The sequence below is a fragment of the Pavona decussata genome, unplaced genomic scaffold (assembly GCF_977016875.1).
Source record: "Pavona decussata unplaced genomic scaffold, jaPavDecu1.1 SCAFFOLD_64, whole genome shotgun sequence".
Classification (NCBI taxonomy): domain Eukaryota; kingdom Metazoa; phylum Cnidaria; class Anthozoa; order Scleractinia; family Agariciidae; genus Pavona; species Pavona decussata.
In genome coordinates, this window is record NW_028145484.1 from 5,273,334 (window position 1) to 5,288,801 (window position 15,468).

At 37.1% G+C, this 15,468-nt stretch overlaps 2 protein-coding genes across 3 annotated transcripts; both read right to left on the bottom strand.

Moving 5' to 3' along the window:
- Positions 1-117: 117 nt before the first annotated feature.
- On the bottom strand, positions 118-8,346 carry LOC146478695 (uncharacterized). Of its 2 annotated transcripts, none has more exons than XM_085111746.1 (7): positions 8,202-8,346; positions 3,086-3,109; positions 2,926-3,006; positions 1,858-1,961; positions 725-1,031; positions 429-601; positions 118-313 (listed from the first exon to the last, which is right to left on the bottom strand). In XM_085111746.1, the coding sequence occupies exons 1-7, from the start codon at positions 8,278-8,280 to the stop codon at positions 212-214; spliced, it is 870 nt and encodes a 289-aa protein (XP_084967872.1). In that variant the 5' UTR covers positions 8,281-8,346; the 3' UTR covers positions 118-211. The 2 variants fall into 2 exon arrangements, with proteins under 2 accessions (XP_084967872.1, XP_084967873.1); XM_085111747.1 differs by lacking the exon at positions 8,202-8,346 and adding an exon at positions 5,407-5,604.
- Positions 8,347-9,640: 1,294 nt separating this feature from the next.
- LOC146478696 (uncharacterized) lies at positions 9,641-14,351 on the bottom strand. The gene is made up of 7 exons (XM_085111748.1): positions 14,166-14,351; positions 13,192-13,215; positions 12,695-12,778; positions 12,056-12,159; positions 11,386-11,668; positions 10,982-11,148; positions 9,641-10,042 (listed from the first exon to the last, which is right to left on the bottom strand). Exons 1-7 carry the CDS (start codon positions 14,230-14,232, stop codon positions 9,938-9,940), a joined length of 834 nt encoding a protein of 277 aa, XP_084967874.1. The 5' UTR covers positions 14,233-14,351; the 3' UTR covers positions 9,641-9,937.
- Between the last annotated feature and the right edge of the window lie 1,117 nt (positions 14,352-15,468).

Sequence of the window (15,468 nt, forward strand, 5' to 3'; positions counted from 1 at the left end):
CTATCCATAAGCTTCTGACGGAGGAGACCATTTTAGTGAGGTATGTATACATGAAGGGGCCATCTCTTTACCCTCTGATCTTGCTGATGTATTAAAATAGTCCAAAAACTCTACAAGCACCTTTTTTCCCATTTTATTCCCTTATTTACGGCTTTACACTTCAGTTAAGAGTCTGCGGGAAAAATCCATGGATGTGTGCTTCACGTGTACATCATGCGCTGCAAGTCAGTTGGAGTGGATCAGTAAGATAGACATGCTGAGTTGAAAGCACTTTTTGATTTAACACGCATTTGGGCGTTTCCTGGAAGAAAATCTGAAAATACAAAGACGGAATTTTTTACTACACGTTCTCGATAAGAACGAAAGAAAGAGAGAGAAGGAAAGAGCGTCCAACCCTTAACCACTGTGAAGGCGACAGTAGATCTTACCTGCAAATGTGAAGGCGAGATGGGGGGTTGCTCCCACAAAGGACTCTTGATATCAGCAACTACAGCCCATCCAAAAGACTTCAAACGCTGAGACGCCTGATCGTACAACAGAAATACGGGAAAAAACTGGTCACAGTGCATGTCCAGGGAAATATCGTACCAGTAATGGAGTCCTGGAATACAAGAGGATCATTGTCAGTGTATACATAGAATTGGAGAAGTTACGAAAAATGGCAGCTCTAAGAAATGGGCTCAAACGGCGTACATTGGAATGAAAACGTTTCATTTCAACTCACCCATATAAGGGAAGCATCTCCCTTTCACCCAGGAGGTTTTCGCTAATTCCCTTTCATTCAGTGGTATTTCCATGAATCGTGGTTTGCACAGTCTGACGTCACTCATTTGAATGACAAGCGCGTCCTCCGCCTTCTTGTGCCGTTTCCCATCATCCTTGCCGTCTCGTTGACGTCTTTTTTTCTTGCAGATATCCTTCGGCTTCTTGGTAAAGTAGGCTGTAAGTAGATAATGACCATGATCGTCCTTTACAAATGCTGCTGGTCGGGGTCGGGTGGGTGAAAGGATAAGGTCGTCTGACTCGGTGATCTGAGGGGGGAGGCGTGGAAATCAAAGGTCGTTATTATTTGATCATGATATGGTACAAACAACAGCGGGTTGGGTTAGGGTTAGGGTTAGCGTTATGTGGGTGACTATATGGTATCTGAACATGAATTACTTTACTTCATGGTAAGGTAAGGGTGACTATATGGTACCTTACCATGAATTACTTGGCCGAAAAGCAGTGAGGTTTGTAACAACTCTAGCCTCGCTTCCACTCATCAACTCCAGCCTCGCTTCCAGACAAAGTCCGAGTCACTAAGCACAACTTTTAAGAGGGCTGTTGGTTTTTTATGTAACTTTAGGCCAGTGACGTTGAGTACGAGATTGCTTTGGAACTTCAAACCAGTGACTTTCCCAGAAAACAAAACCTCCGCGAAATGAGTAATAATGATAATATTAATAATATAAATAATATTTTATTCATACAATATGAAAAGGAGGTACCAGAAGTTAGCGCTATCGAGGATACTTCCCAAATAAAAAAAAGGAGAAAAGAAAACCTAAATACCAACAAAATATTAAAATACATCATTTATCAAAATGGACATAATATTCTACAATTAAGATTCTCAATATATAAAACATCATCATAATGTACGCCTGGGTGAATAAATGTTTCTTCAGTTTCTTTTAAAGGATTCTAAACTCTTTGCTTCCGCTATTTTCAAGTCATTCCACAGATTAATAATTCTAACAAAGAACGAATATTTATAGGAATTTAAAACTCTCGCAGGCAAAACATATCCTTTTGGGCGAAACATCAGTATCGCTTATACGGAGTACTCCTTCACGCTGAGTGGAGTAATCTTACCGTGCCTTGTATTCCAACCAGTTTTCCATCGTTATCAAACAAAATCCTCGTTGAAGTATCGTTTCCCTTGACATACCGATTGCCATAAAATGGACTGTCCGAATCTGTTTCAAAGAAGTAATACAAGACAGGGAGACCACAACATCTTAACCAATTATATTTTAACAAATACTACCAAAAAAACAACAACAACTAAAAAAACTCTCCCTAAAAAGAAATGTCTTCTATAATTTGGATTTGTTTAATTTCTTGAACAATTCTGGCAGATTCAGGGTCTTCTTGGATGGAGTTCTAACGTTTCGGTGCTGAAGTTAAGAAGGACTGATCACCATACTTGATCGATTAAACAGATGGAGGGGTGAACACGCATGTCTAATGCTCATCGTTCAGAAACTCGTTAATAATTCATAAGCCCATTGACCTATCAAATGGTCGATAAAACATCCCGTGCAGTGGTTTTAAAACCCGATAAACCTCCTTCTTATTAGTATGCGGTGTTTTATGGTTTTCTCGTATGCTAATTTCCAACGTTCACAAAAGCATCATTGTTATGAACTCTCTTGACACGCTTTTCCAGGAATGTTTTTGAAGAGGTGCGTTCAAAAAAACTCGCAGCACTTGTTTTAGCGGGTCTAAAACGATAAAACACTGCTGCTCGTGTTTTAAACATTACCGCAACATTCGTGTCATATCATAACTTATTTATACGCGATGAGTTTCAAAGGAATAGCTTGTGGGGTCGTGTTATAACTAAAAATACAATTTTAATATTACAGTTATACTAATAAATATATACTAATAACACTAATACTAATAATACTTATACAGTCTAGTAGACAATAAAGATGCCATCTCAGTCTCGTAATGTTTGAGGGGATTTAACGTTGATGTCAAGGTTTTTTCAGTGTGTGTGTTCCTCGAACGTTTCTGGCATCCTCTCATGTGTTGTTAACATTTTATATGCGTACGTTTGTACTCGTATTCATCTTGTTTAATCACTCGTTCAATCATTTCTGATTGGTTCAGGCCTGTGCATTTCAACAAAACAATTTGAATGTCATATAATACCACATGTGGCGTCGTTCATCCAACCCTCTGCCAATGCGTGGTCTTCACTCCGTGGGAGTACTGCGAACGTACGAAAGGCCACTGTAACGATGAAAGAAATTGTTACATTTAAAAAAGTTTAAAATGTAACTTGTAAACTTTTAAACCGAATTAGACTTACCGACCAAACGATCCCAGCGATTTCCTACAAATCAAGACAAAAAAACCACGGTTTAACATTTACCCGGAATGGTACCTACTAGTGACATTTAATTTCCTAGAGTAAGTGCTTGTAATTTGAACTTACGAAGAGCACACATCTCGCTTTCCGCTACGGTCATTTTCTATCCTGTATCCGGTTTTAGTATTTTACATGTTACATACAAACAGAGCACATTCTATCCTTCATCTGGTTTTAGTATCCGACATCTCACCTACAAACAGCCTGGGGCACATCCCGCTTCCCACTACAGTATTTTTATCCCGTATCCCTTGTTAGTATCCCGCACCATGCCTACAAGGAGAGTACCTCCCGTTCCTCGCCATGATATTTTTAAATGCAAGGCTGATCGGACAGCTAAAATAATTGTATTTGATTAAATTGTTTTAGCTGTCCTATCAGCCTTGCATTTGATTTTACCTTTTATTCAACATTGCTGATCCTGATCTACACAAAGATCCGGCTACACTTTGCTGCTGTTTGTACAAGTGGTCCTTGCACTATTCAAGATATTTTTATCCCGTATCCCGCCAACACAGAGACCACATATCCTTTGTCACCTTGGTATTTTTATCCCGCATCCCATCTTGATTTTAACTCTCCAATTATCCTTCCCGTAAAAGTGTATTTTTTTTCTCGTGAGAAAATCAGAAATCTTTAGTGTTGCGAAAAACAAACAAATCCCTTTTACAGTCTTTAAACATCATTAAATTCTTCTTTATTGCCATCGTTATTGTTGGATTAAATTTTCTGGATATATTTAGATTTAATAACTGTTCCACATCTCTTCGGTTTGCAAACAAAAGAATGAAATAGAAGAAATACCCTAATGAAGACAACTATATTTATTTATATATATCATTCTGTCTTCATTTTATGTAATATATCAATAATAATAATATTGTAAATAGAACACGTAATTCAGTCCAAAGACTGCGGTGTGCTTTTAAATGTGAATAAAATGATTACTTACTTGTAAATGAAATGCAGAAAAATATGGGGAAAAGCTGAATATGATTGGTATTACTTATTATTCTGTTTCGTTTACCACCTCGTGAAAGTGTGTCGGAAAGAAAGGAAGAGAAATATCGACAAAATAAAACAATAAAAAATTAAAAAATCCCAAGCGATTTTTATACGTATTAGCCGATACCAATAGCACGCTGTGCCAAGAAGTGGCATGGCTTCCAAATGTATTTTTTAATTTTTTTATTTTTTGACAGACTTACAATAAGCACTGTAAAATCTCGGGGTATGGTAGAGCTTTCCGTGCAATACAACATACAAGTGATTAGAATATGTCTGATGTAATATATCAAACACGAGACACAGTGTTTCATCACATATCAAACACCGAGAAGAGAGTTAAAAATACGGCGCGTAGCGGAGTATTTTTGACGAACTTCGAGGTTTTTGGTATTGTGATGAAACACTGTGACGGATGTTTAATATAACTTCTCAAACAAACTGATTTTGAAGGAGAAATTAAGGATGTAAAAACGAGGAGTTTTTCATCCGATATCCAAACACGTCACGGTGCATGATTTCCTTTGTCTTTCGCTTTTGAATTATTAATGAGTTTGAGAAGACTGGGTCTAAAATGTGTCTTAACACGGGGTTTGAGCAGACTGATATAGATGTCAAAGTCATTTGAAGATTTGTCACCAAAGCATACGAAACGTGGAAACGCTCTACAAAAGGTAGCATGCAATGAATCAGTGATTCGGTCGGGCGATTGGAAAAAAAGCAAATTATTGTCGGAATGGCCTCACCAAAAGACTAATCCGCAAACAAACCTCTTTGAGATAATCACCTCGGTAAAACTGCGCCATATTTTAGGTGTTATTTTTTTGATGATCTTATTATTCGGTGATATACATGGAGCGAAATATTGATGGTGATATTTTGATTCGAGAGAAAAATAGATTAACTAAGATGGTTTCAAACTGGAATCAAATAACGAACGTCTGTTTTTCTTTTTTTTTTTAATTGTATTAAAACGGCGAAAGAGTACTGTGTATAATTAATGGAAATCATTACGAAAACTGATTCATCTGTGACCACAAGAATCCGCTCTGTTGATGAGATTTTCGTGATGACCGTGTGCCTGTAATGGGGAGGTTAAGTTTTTTTTTTTTTTAGAATGTCGACATTTTCTCGCTCTTAGGATTTTCCTTCTTAACTGTTACATTGAATACAAGCAAACTACTATTAATACACATTTTCTTTATGGATTATCTAGGCGTTGTTTATCGTTTTCAAATGATTTATAACTTACTAACCTTTCCCTCCACAACTCGCCACCATTTCCAAGAAGAGCACCGCCAAACTGACAAAAAGTATCTTTCTCTTGGTCATTGTTGCAAACAAATCCCTCAGTTTTCAGTCTTTAAACATCGTTAAATTCCTCTTTATAACCATCGTTATTGTTGATTATCGGGATATATTTAGATTTAATTACTTTTCCATATCTCTTCGGTTTGCAAACAAACTGAAGGATTAAACAAAAAAATACCCTAATGAAGACAACTATATTTATTTATATATATCAATCTGTCTTCGTTTTATGTAATATATCAAACACGAGGAAGACTGTTTTATCCGGTTTCCAAACACTGAGAAGTGTATTGAAAAAACGAGGAGCCGCCAAATTTTTTAAACGTGTTTGGATAAAACACTCCTTCGATCGTCTTTAAGGCTTCTCGAACAATTAAAACATCTTAGAGAAATTCAACCCAAAACTTCATCACTTTGTTTTTCTTAATTAAGCTCATTTTCAAACCTCCTTTTTTTCCTATTCATGAATAAATAATTAGTATGAAAACCAATATTTCGAAACTTATCCAAGGAAACGCGCCTTGTTATGTCAGCAAGAAGTTATTAGTAAATCGACCAATTTTATAAAAATTGGAGTCAAGTAGACTAGGCTCCCACACGGCAACCTTGTAAATCAGTATTTTTATGAGCTATTTTAACTTTGTATGAATTAGTACACTATAGTACACTCCATTAGTGTTGTACTACCCACAGCAAAAAGCCACCGGAAGGCTAACATTGTTTGTTGTTGGTTTTTCAACACTGTAAAACCCTTAGTAAATTAATATACGCTATAGTAATTGTATATTTACCGAGGGTTTTACCGTGTTGAGAGAAATCAAATAGTATAAGCTTGCAGGTGGCTTTTTCCTGTGGGTACAACAACAAAGATAGCGTGAAGCAAAGCCAACGAAAACTCGACATATCGTGCTTCAATTCAGCAAAGCATTACCGAGTACAATACGGGGAAAACCAACTGAACAAGTAATTAGAATATGTCTGATGACTGGGTCTAAAATGTGTTTTAACACGGGGTTTGAACTGACTGATATAGATGTCAAAGTCATTTGAAGATGTGTCACAGTAAAGCATACGAAACGTGGAAACGCTCTAGAAAAGGAAGCATGCAATGAATCATGATTCGGTCGGGCGATCGGAAAAGAAGCAAATTATTGTCGGGATGGCCTCACCAAAAGACTTATCCGCAAACAAACCTCTTTGAGACAATCACCTCGGTAAAAATGCGCCATATTTTAGCCGTGTTACTTTTTTGATCTTATTTTAGTGATATGTGACGGGAGATTTTTCCACTCTAAGCGAACGGGAACGTCTCGAGCTATTCTGAACTTCAACGGGAAAACTCTTGGGGAAGATCAACTCAAGGAGAGATCGCTTGCGAGAAAGGGCCGTCACTTCCTCGAGGTACCAAGATCTAGCCGCAACTGGATGCAGAATTAACAGCGACAACTCCACTTTTGGTTCCAACAGCAGTTTATTCTCGAAGGACGAAATGGCATAAGTTCGTCCAACAGCGAGGTTGTAAACATGTAATCACTTACTGCTACATACAGAGTTGTATATATATGATTGTACAAGTATTCAACTGTCCTAAATTAAAAGTTCTTAATGTGCGCAACGTAGCAAATGAGTTTTCCGAAGTGCCAGTGAACGGCTCGTGCGCGTAATTACCGTTATCATAGTTCACAAAGAAACTCTGACTTAGTATTCATAACTAAACGGTTGAGATATTCATACACAGAGCGGAGCGGGATCCGTAAAGGCTTAAAAATAAACGACAAACTAACAATTTGTTGATTAATTCCTATTGAATACTCTAGAAAACGCAATTACAGAACGGAGCTCATTTCAAGAGTATTCATTCCAAACGAAACCAATTTACTTCAAGTAACACTTCTAGAACCTCTAAGTTGATTAACCTTATTCAGGCAAACGAAGATAATTTTAAAATATTTCCTAGCATAGCTACTGTTGGCTTTTCTAATTATTTTCCCTTTCGTAACAAACATGATAAGGTTTTCGCGATAGTTTGCAAGCTCGGCAAATTACTGAAAAGTTAAAACGGAAACTAAGGTTACCATTGCCCTTTACAAATTGAACGATATACGATATAGAACCAATAATAACACAACCTTAAGCCATGGCCACAAAATATACTTGGATAAAAATGAAATATTCCCTATAAACTCGAATATGAGTACAATAAATATCGACCAAAGTTTCCCTAACATACGCCTTCCCTTAAAACTCAACGTCCACATTGAGCAAAATAAGTAACACTCACTAACTTGTTGTCAAAAAGTGATGAAAATTGCCTGGTGTCGACATGCTAAATACTGCTGATTTTATACGTATATAACAGTCCAAAACACAATTTGTAAATTTAAAACGAGAAAGGCCAAAAGTAGACAAATCAACCATTATTTGGATTTTCCTCAGCCTAACAGATATACAGGGAGTTAAATCTTGATGATGATATTTTGATTCGAGAGAAAAAAAAGATTAACTGAGATGGTTTTAAACTGGAATTAAATAACGAATGTCTCTTTTCTTTTCTTTCTTTTTTCTTAATTGTATTAAAACGAACCTTTTAAAGCGAAGAGTACTGTGTATAATCAATGAAAATCATTACAAAACTGATTCATCTGTGACCACAAGAATCCGCCGTAGGGATAAGTTGTGATGACCGTGTGTCTGTAATGGAGAGGTGAAGTTTTTTACAAATGAGTTATAACCTACTAACCTTTCCTTCCGGCATAACTCGCCACCATTTCCAAGTAGAGCACCACCAAACTGACAAAAAGTATCTTTGTCTTGGTCATTGTTGCTTCTCGTTGAGGCTACTAAAAGCAACTTCTTCTAATTAGTGAACGCTTAAACAGCAAGCGAAAACACCCAATTCAGAATAGTGAGCAAATTTTTAAAGTTGTTTCATAACAGTAAAATAACCTTGGTGACGGAATAGCGGTGACACTCCTGATTGGACAAATAACGCCCAAACAACAATAACAGTAATCGTTTTAACAATAGCTTGCAGATTTTTTAGACACAGTATGACTTGTGTAATCTGTTAACTGGCAGCTTGTGTCGATCTGCTCTTCTCAAACTCATTAATAATTCATCAAGAGAAAACAAAGAAAATCACTACCGTGATCGTGGTTTGGATATGTGATCCTAATTACCATAAAATTTTGCCAACTTTAGCCTTGTATTTCTCCAAGAATTATTGATCATTTGAGAAGCCATATCAAACACTCGAAAGTGTGTTTCATCAGATATCCAAACACCTCGAAGTCGTTTAAAAAAACTCGGCTGCACCTCGTTTTTTCAACCTACTTCTCAGTGTTTGGATATCTGATGAAACACACCTTCTCGTGTTTGATATATTACTTGAAAAATGGGTGGGGCAGGTTGATCAGCTGTGATTACATATTCTAGGCGTTGTTTATCGTTTACAAAAGAATTGTAACTTACTAACCTTTCCCTCCGGCATAACTCACCACCATTTTTAAGTAGAGCACCGCCAACCTGACAAAAAATATCTTTCTCTTGGTCATTGTTGCTTCTGTTCGAGGCTTTTAAAACCAACTTCTTCTTCTAATTAGCGAACGCTTAAACCGCAAGCGAAACACCCAATTCAGAACAATGAACAAACCTTTAAAGTTGTTCCATAACAGCAAAGTAACCTTGATGTCGGAATAGCGGTGACACTCCTGCTTGGACAAACAGCGCCCAAACAACAATAGCAGTAATCGTTTTGACAATAGCTTGCATTTTTTTTTTAGACGTAGTATGACTTGTGTAATCTGTTAACTGGCAGCTTGTGTCGATCTGCTCTTGACAAATGGGTGGGACAGATTGATCAGCTGTGATTACAACTGAACGTGGCAAAAGTAAGATTTCAAGGTTTAGTCACAACCAGCCACTCAAGAGCTTTTGACCAGTCGCTGAAGAATCATCTTTTTGATTAAAGCACTAGGCAGAGCTAGTGGCCTAAAGGTAATACTGATAGATTTAAGAAAGCTTTTTTTTAATAGATTAGTCCTTAGGTATAATATAGTTATTTAGCAAACTATTTGTATTTTATTGTTCATTTACTTGTAAATTTGATATCTAATTATGGAATTTACCAAATGTTAATAAAGGAAGTATTATAATTATTATTATTCCACGGTTCACTTCTCCTGTATGAAGAGTTCCCTAATTACGCACGATGGAGGCGGTATACTGGGCGAAACCTTCTACGGATACTTGTAACGGTAGACTACGAGCATCCCTTATTCTTTTTTAGGGATAGTAAAGCGAGGGAAACACGCGAGTGCCACGCGAGTGCGCGCGCAATAATTGCTATTTCAACATCTTTAATGGAGAATAAGATACAAATCTCTTTAATTGCACTGTAATCAGTGTCGTATCGTATCACTCTTTGTGGTATGGTAGAATTTTATTCAATCCCTTCGTATGTTTGACAGCACTGGCTTAAGAACACGCAATTTTTTGCGGATCCACGAAATAGATGTGCTGAACTGCAACTGTTTTGTAGTTTTTCAGGCAAGCAGGAACTGATTCAGGCTTCATTGATCTCTGTGAAACAAAGCATATGATACGTTTATTGTTATCTATAGCTTGATCAACGCCTCAAATTAGTTAGCACTAGCAATACTAAGTAACTCTTACACGCATCATCTCTAGCATTGGACACAAGCCCTCGGAAACAACCTGATACAGTCTACTGGAAGAAGTTACAGTGCAGCCGCCACAAATGAACGAAATTATAAAATACGCGAGTAATTTTTGTTTAGTTGAATCCTTTAGATTTTAGCAGAAGAAGATTATATCTCAGATTTTAAGTTTAAGGGATCGATTTTGGTCATCCAATTCTTCCACGTTTTTCAATCAAGCTTGCTCCATTTTCACTGGAGCTCATAACCCTGGTGAGGCTCTAATTGGAATTTTGGACACGGGGCCAGCATTTGACGACCAAGAGCTTTAGTCCCAAACTCTAATAGAAGCTAAAATATAGGATATTTTTCACCCTATTCAACTCTACTTCAGGCCGAATCACAGTAATATTTACTCATTCTCAAGTCAAAATAGAAACAATTTATACCCCATTTCAGATTAAAGCAAAAATTATAATGAACACTTTGAAAATTTTTGCAAGGTATAAAGTATAATCCGTACCGTTTGGGTAACTCATGTCAATATAGCTCAGGTCAAACTGAGAGCTCGAGAGAGGGTATGGCACAGTGATGAAAGCACTCCCCTCCCACCAATGTAGCTCGGTTTCGATTCCCGCACTTTGCGTTATATGTGGGTTGAGTTTTTTGTTGGTTCTCGCACTTGTTCCGAGAGGTTTTTCTCCGGGTACTCTGGTTTTCCCCTCTCCCCCAAAAACCAACTTTTCAAAAATCCAATTCAATCTCAGTATCCCCAATTAGTGCCTTGGGCTAAATCATTGTCACTTAAATAAGGTAGTTTATTTTATCACTCCCTCCCCCACGACCTGTGAATGAGACTCACAGCAAACAAAGAAGGATGTGGCTTCTCCCATTCAGCGCTTGAGACAACAAACGGTCCACCCCAACCAAAGCCAATCAAAGATTGGGACTGCGGGCTGAACAGCAGGAAGACTGGTAACGCCTTGTCACAATCAAAATCAGTCGAGATGTTGTAGTGATAATGTATTCCTGTTAAATCAAGTAAACAGTTATTACTGTTAGAGTGGCCACCGTTTATTTGAAAAAATTATCAGTTAACACTCCACCAAACGTTTGAGCGATAGTAAGCGGTCGAATTTATGCTTGGCATTTTAAATTGCCTTCTTTCCTTTCAACCTCTCCCTCAAACCTATCCCTCCCCTACCTATCACCATATATTATCCCTTGGTAATTGTTAATAACAAACACTTTATTGTAAAAGCTCACCCATAGCTGGTATACAGGTTCCTTCAACCCAGGGCGTGCCTGCAATCTGTTGTGTGTTCAGCGGTAATACCATGACGTTTTTACTGAAGCGGAAGTCAGCCATCTGGATCCACAATCGGTCTCCTATTGGTGGTTTCTGTTGGACACGCTTTTTACATTTTCCTTTACATTTGCAGATTTCCTGTGGGTCTCTGAAGTATGCAGTAAGAGCGACCCGTCCATTATCTGTTGCTATCCACGGCGGCTGGTTATAGATGGTCGGATAGTCGGCTGTTCGATCGATCTGTGTCGAGAAAGCAGGATGAGTTTGTTTAAAGTTTGATTGAACACTGTGACTAAGAAATTGAGAAGGCGTTAAGAACCCTTCCATGGAACACATCAGGGTGAAAAATTTAACCGGATAACCTGAGGATCGGGAAACAAATTCGTTTTTGCATACCCCAAAAGGCCCAAGTCTTCCCTCCGTGGCTTAAAAATGAGTTCTCGAGGCAAACCTTCTGTTAAAATTGAGAACAAGATTGCGTCGAGATTTTTATACAAATATCGTTAAATTTTAATGACAGAAAACAAGTAGAAAGACTCTTCGAGCAGAACCCCACTCGAAAAACCCTGCGGACAATCTGTAGTTTGGAATTCAGGTACATCAGTAATGTTCTAACTGGTTTCTTACAGTAGCCTGTATTCCTGCCAAGCTGCCATCACAGTCAAAGAGAAGCCGTGTAGCGTCATCACCACTTCTGGAGAAACGATTGCCGTAAAAGAAGTTAGCGCGACCTGGATTAAAGGAAAGAAGTGTGATGAGAGAAAAAAAATCCTGAAGGAAAAATATCTGACGGTTTACCAGCGAGGAGTATTAAATCAAAATAATCAAAATGATGATGATGATGATGATGATGATAATGATGATGATGATGATGAAAGGCACCGCAATAAAATACTGCACAGTATACCACAGTTAAGTACTGTGCTCAGTATTCGATAACTGCTTATTTCTACAGAGTCAGTGAGAAGTTCAACCTCGTTCCCAGGATCTCCCATCTTCTTGCTCCAGGGGGCGGGAAGATGAGAGACCCTGGGAACGAGGTTGTGAGAAATTACATCCACCTTGTACAGCGCCACAGGACAGTACTGCTCAGTAGCTTTCATTTGAATGGTCACACTTTAGGATTTTGTCCACAGATTCAAACCTTAGAACCACCATGTAAAGCATAACAAACAGCACTACAAGAAAGTACTACTCAGTAGCTTTCATTTGAATGAGTCCAATTCAAATTCGTCAACAGAACTTAGAACTCGCTTGGGTCCATACCTGAGCAGCGGGCATCCTTTTTCCATCCAGATTGTCCTGCTTGTTCACTGGTCAGCGGATAAGGAGTAAATTTGCCAAAAGTAACTGAAAACAATAAGGAACAAGTCAAGACTGCATTTATATTACAAGTTTCTTTCGTTTTTTAAATGGTAACACACATAATGTTGCTGAAAATAGTTTTGGTAATAATTTTGACTATGATAACGCCAATTTTCTTCAAATTTAACAGGCCGCGTATGTCTATTTGATATGGTGGCTGGAATCCTGCATACGGAATGTTGAATGTAACAGGCTTCCCGCGCCGGTTTGGTATCAGATCCCTGGATGTAGATGCTTCCCTGCCGAGCTTGGCGGTGGCTGCTACCGGTTACATTTTTCCCGCGCTTTCATGATTTTGTTCTGTGTTCTGATTGGTTCACGGCGTTTTCCGTTTGTTGTGATTGGTGAGATTTAAACACAGTCAAATAAAAGAAAGTTCATCGAAAATTTACACTTACCTCGCAACTGGTCCCAGGATGTGCCTAAAAAGAAAACAAAATGAAACTCGACTATTGTTAACACTTTCGTACAATGGTTTTTGTGTATTGTCGTTTTGAATCGTAGGTTTATTGTACGCGTCTCCTGAGAGAAAATTATCTTGTTGTTTTTTCTCCAGCTGTTTAATCTATCACACGAAAACAATATTTTTCTCCAACTCGGTTTAGCGATAAAGAAGAAAACTTGCAATTGTAGCGGTAGTTTGATACTCGTTCTCAGTCGGCTTCAGCATAGCTATTAAGGAACTTTCATTACTTAGTTTTCTTTCTATTTCATTTTTTTATTGTTAAAAGCCTATGTAATGAATTACAACAAATCTTGAATTTCGCAGAAAGATCTCTTAAGTTTTTAAGTTTAAGGTTGGATTAATTTCTTCCTTAAACGAAGAGGGTTTAAAAACCCTTTTCGCAGAACTGATAACATTTATAAAATGCTATAAAAAAATTTTTTCAAATTTCATTTTAATTTACTACAATCAAAAGTTTGGTAATCATCTCGGTTTAATGATGTCTATAATATTCGTTTGCGATTTAAAATACTATTTTACAAGGCTAAAAAGTTAAAAAAAATTAAGAAACGAGACGTTTTCGACCCTGAATTAAGTCATCTTCTGGGTAAAATGACTTATTTAGTCGAAAATGTTTGGTTTCTTAATTTTTTTCTGACTTTTTAGCCTTGTAAAATCGAGTACTTTAAATCTCGTTTTAATTAGTACAGTTGTTCTTTTTCAGATTTATGCAATAATAATGAAAGTGTGGACATGGTTGAAATGTTTTTTTCATTAACTGTTCCTCAGAGAAAACTGTAACTGAGATCTTTACGTGTTAACTGTCGTGTGAAATGTTCCCTTTGAGTCGAAGGTCAGTAGCTTTTGTTGACTGTTATTACGGTGCCGATGTATTGATATGTTTTTTTTGAAGAAATTAAAACTTACCTCCAATATATCGGGCGGCTATTTGAACACATAACAACAGCAGTAAAACTTTCCAAACTTTCGCCATTTCGAAAATGGGTAAGTGGAGACTTTTAGCTCGGTGCGATAGCGCAGTCGAAAAAGTACAATTTTTAGAGCGTTTTTGTTGTCCGTCTCTATTTCTAGAAACGGAAGAAAGAAAAAATATACCCGACGGCAAATAGCGTAAGTTAAAACAGGCTGTTTAAATGAATGATGTAAGAAGCTGTTGATCCCCCTTTTGTAATAATGCCAGTATATTTACTTTCATATGGATTCTATGAATACGGAACCATTAATTACTGACATTAGGTGTGAAATGGAAAGTTAAAAAAGATAGAAAACGGTTTGATTGGCACTTGAGGGAAATAGAAATAGGATATTTTTTTGCTAAAGTCTTTTGCCGTTTAGTTCGTAACAGTTCTAATAAGAGAAATTTAAAACAAAATTGATGCTAATATGTGCCACAATTTTATCGTCTATTCATGGATTTGTGTAGGAAAGTAATTTAATGAATTTCATATCCAGGATATTTACGACAATACATGTCAATATAATATGGAAGAAGTTTACATAGTTACATTTTGGATCAATTTTCTCGACAAACAGAAGCGGTATTTCAAATGTAAATCAACTCTTTTAAAAGTGAATTTAAGGAGAAAATCTTCAAATTTAATAACATTTTTCACGGCTCTGAAAACTACTCTTTTGTTGTCCCGCAATATTTTTGTTAAATTCTAAAAACAGCTAATGACAGAAATAAACCTAAATTCTCATTTAAACCTACTTTAATACTCCCATTTTACTCTTCAAACAAACTAGATAAAGAAATATCAAATAGCCTGTATAAAGTCAAGAAATAAATGAGATATGAATACATGTACAACTTAAACAAACTGCAAATTGCGGTTCCGTTATGAATGACATTGTTTTTTCTTTATTAAAAGCTTTTCCTTCTTGTTTGTTCTTCTCGAGACATTAATTTGTGACTCATGAATCGAAGCCTAGACCCCCCTCATAATTTCAGCATTCATTCCATTTTCATTTATAGGGCCACCATGCTTTGCAAAACCACTCGTGTTAGCGTCAATCGAACAGAGGAACGTGAGAACGGATAGATAAAAAACGAGTTAGTATCTCTACGATCCACGCCTCGCCATTCATCGTGACTTCAAATTTTTTTAGAAGAAGATTAAATTTGCAGTTTTGCAAGACTGTCTTGCAAATGGTTGTTCACTTCAACTGGTCACTTATTTGTTTCATCGGACATGCAAAATGTTGGATA

Bases quoted from the DNA above. Each gene is read 5' to 3' on its own strand.
- LOC146478696 (XM_085111748.1), bottom strand. From the start codon at position 14,232: ATGGCGAAAGTTTGGAAAGTTTTACTGCTGTTGTTATGTGTTCAAATA. The intron at 11,669-12,055 runs GTAAGAAACCAG...TTCTCGACACAG, and splicing joins TGGCAGGAATACAGGCTACT to ATCGATCGAACAGCCGACTA. The intron at 11,149-11,385 runs GTGAGCTTTTAC...TTGATTTAACAG, and splicing joins AACCTGTATACCAGCTATGG to GAATACATTATCACTACAAC.
- LOC146478695 (XM_085111746.1), bottom strand. From the start codon at position 8,280: ATGACCAAGACAAAGATACTTTTTGTCAGTTTGGTGGTGCTCTACTTG. The intron at 3,110-8,201 runs GTTAGTAGGTTA...CTTGATTTGTAG, and splicing joins GAGTTATGCCGGAAGGAAAG to GAAATCGCTGGGATCGTTTG. The intron at 314-428 runs GTAAGATCTACT...TTGTATTTTCAG, and splicing joins TCTCGCCTTCACATTTGCAG to ATTTTCTTCCAGGAAACGCC.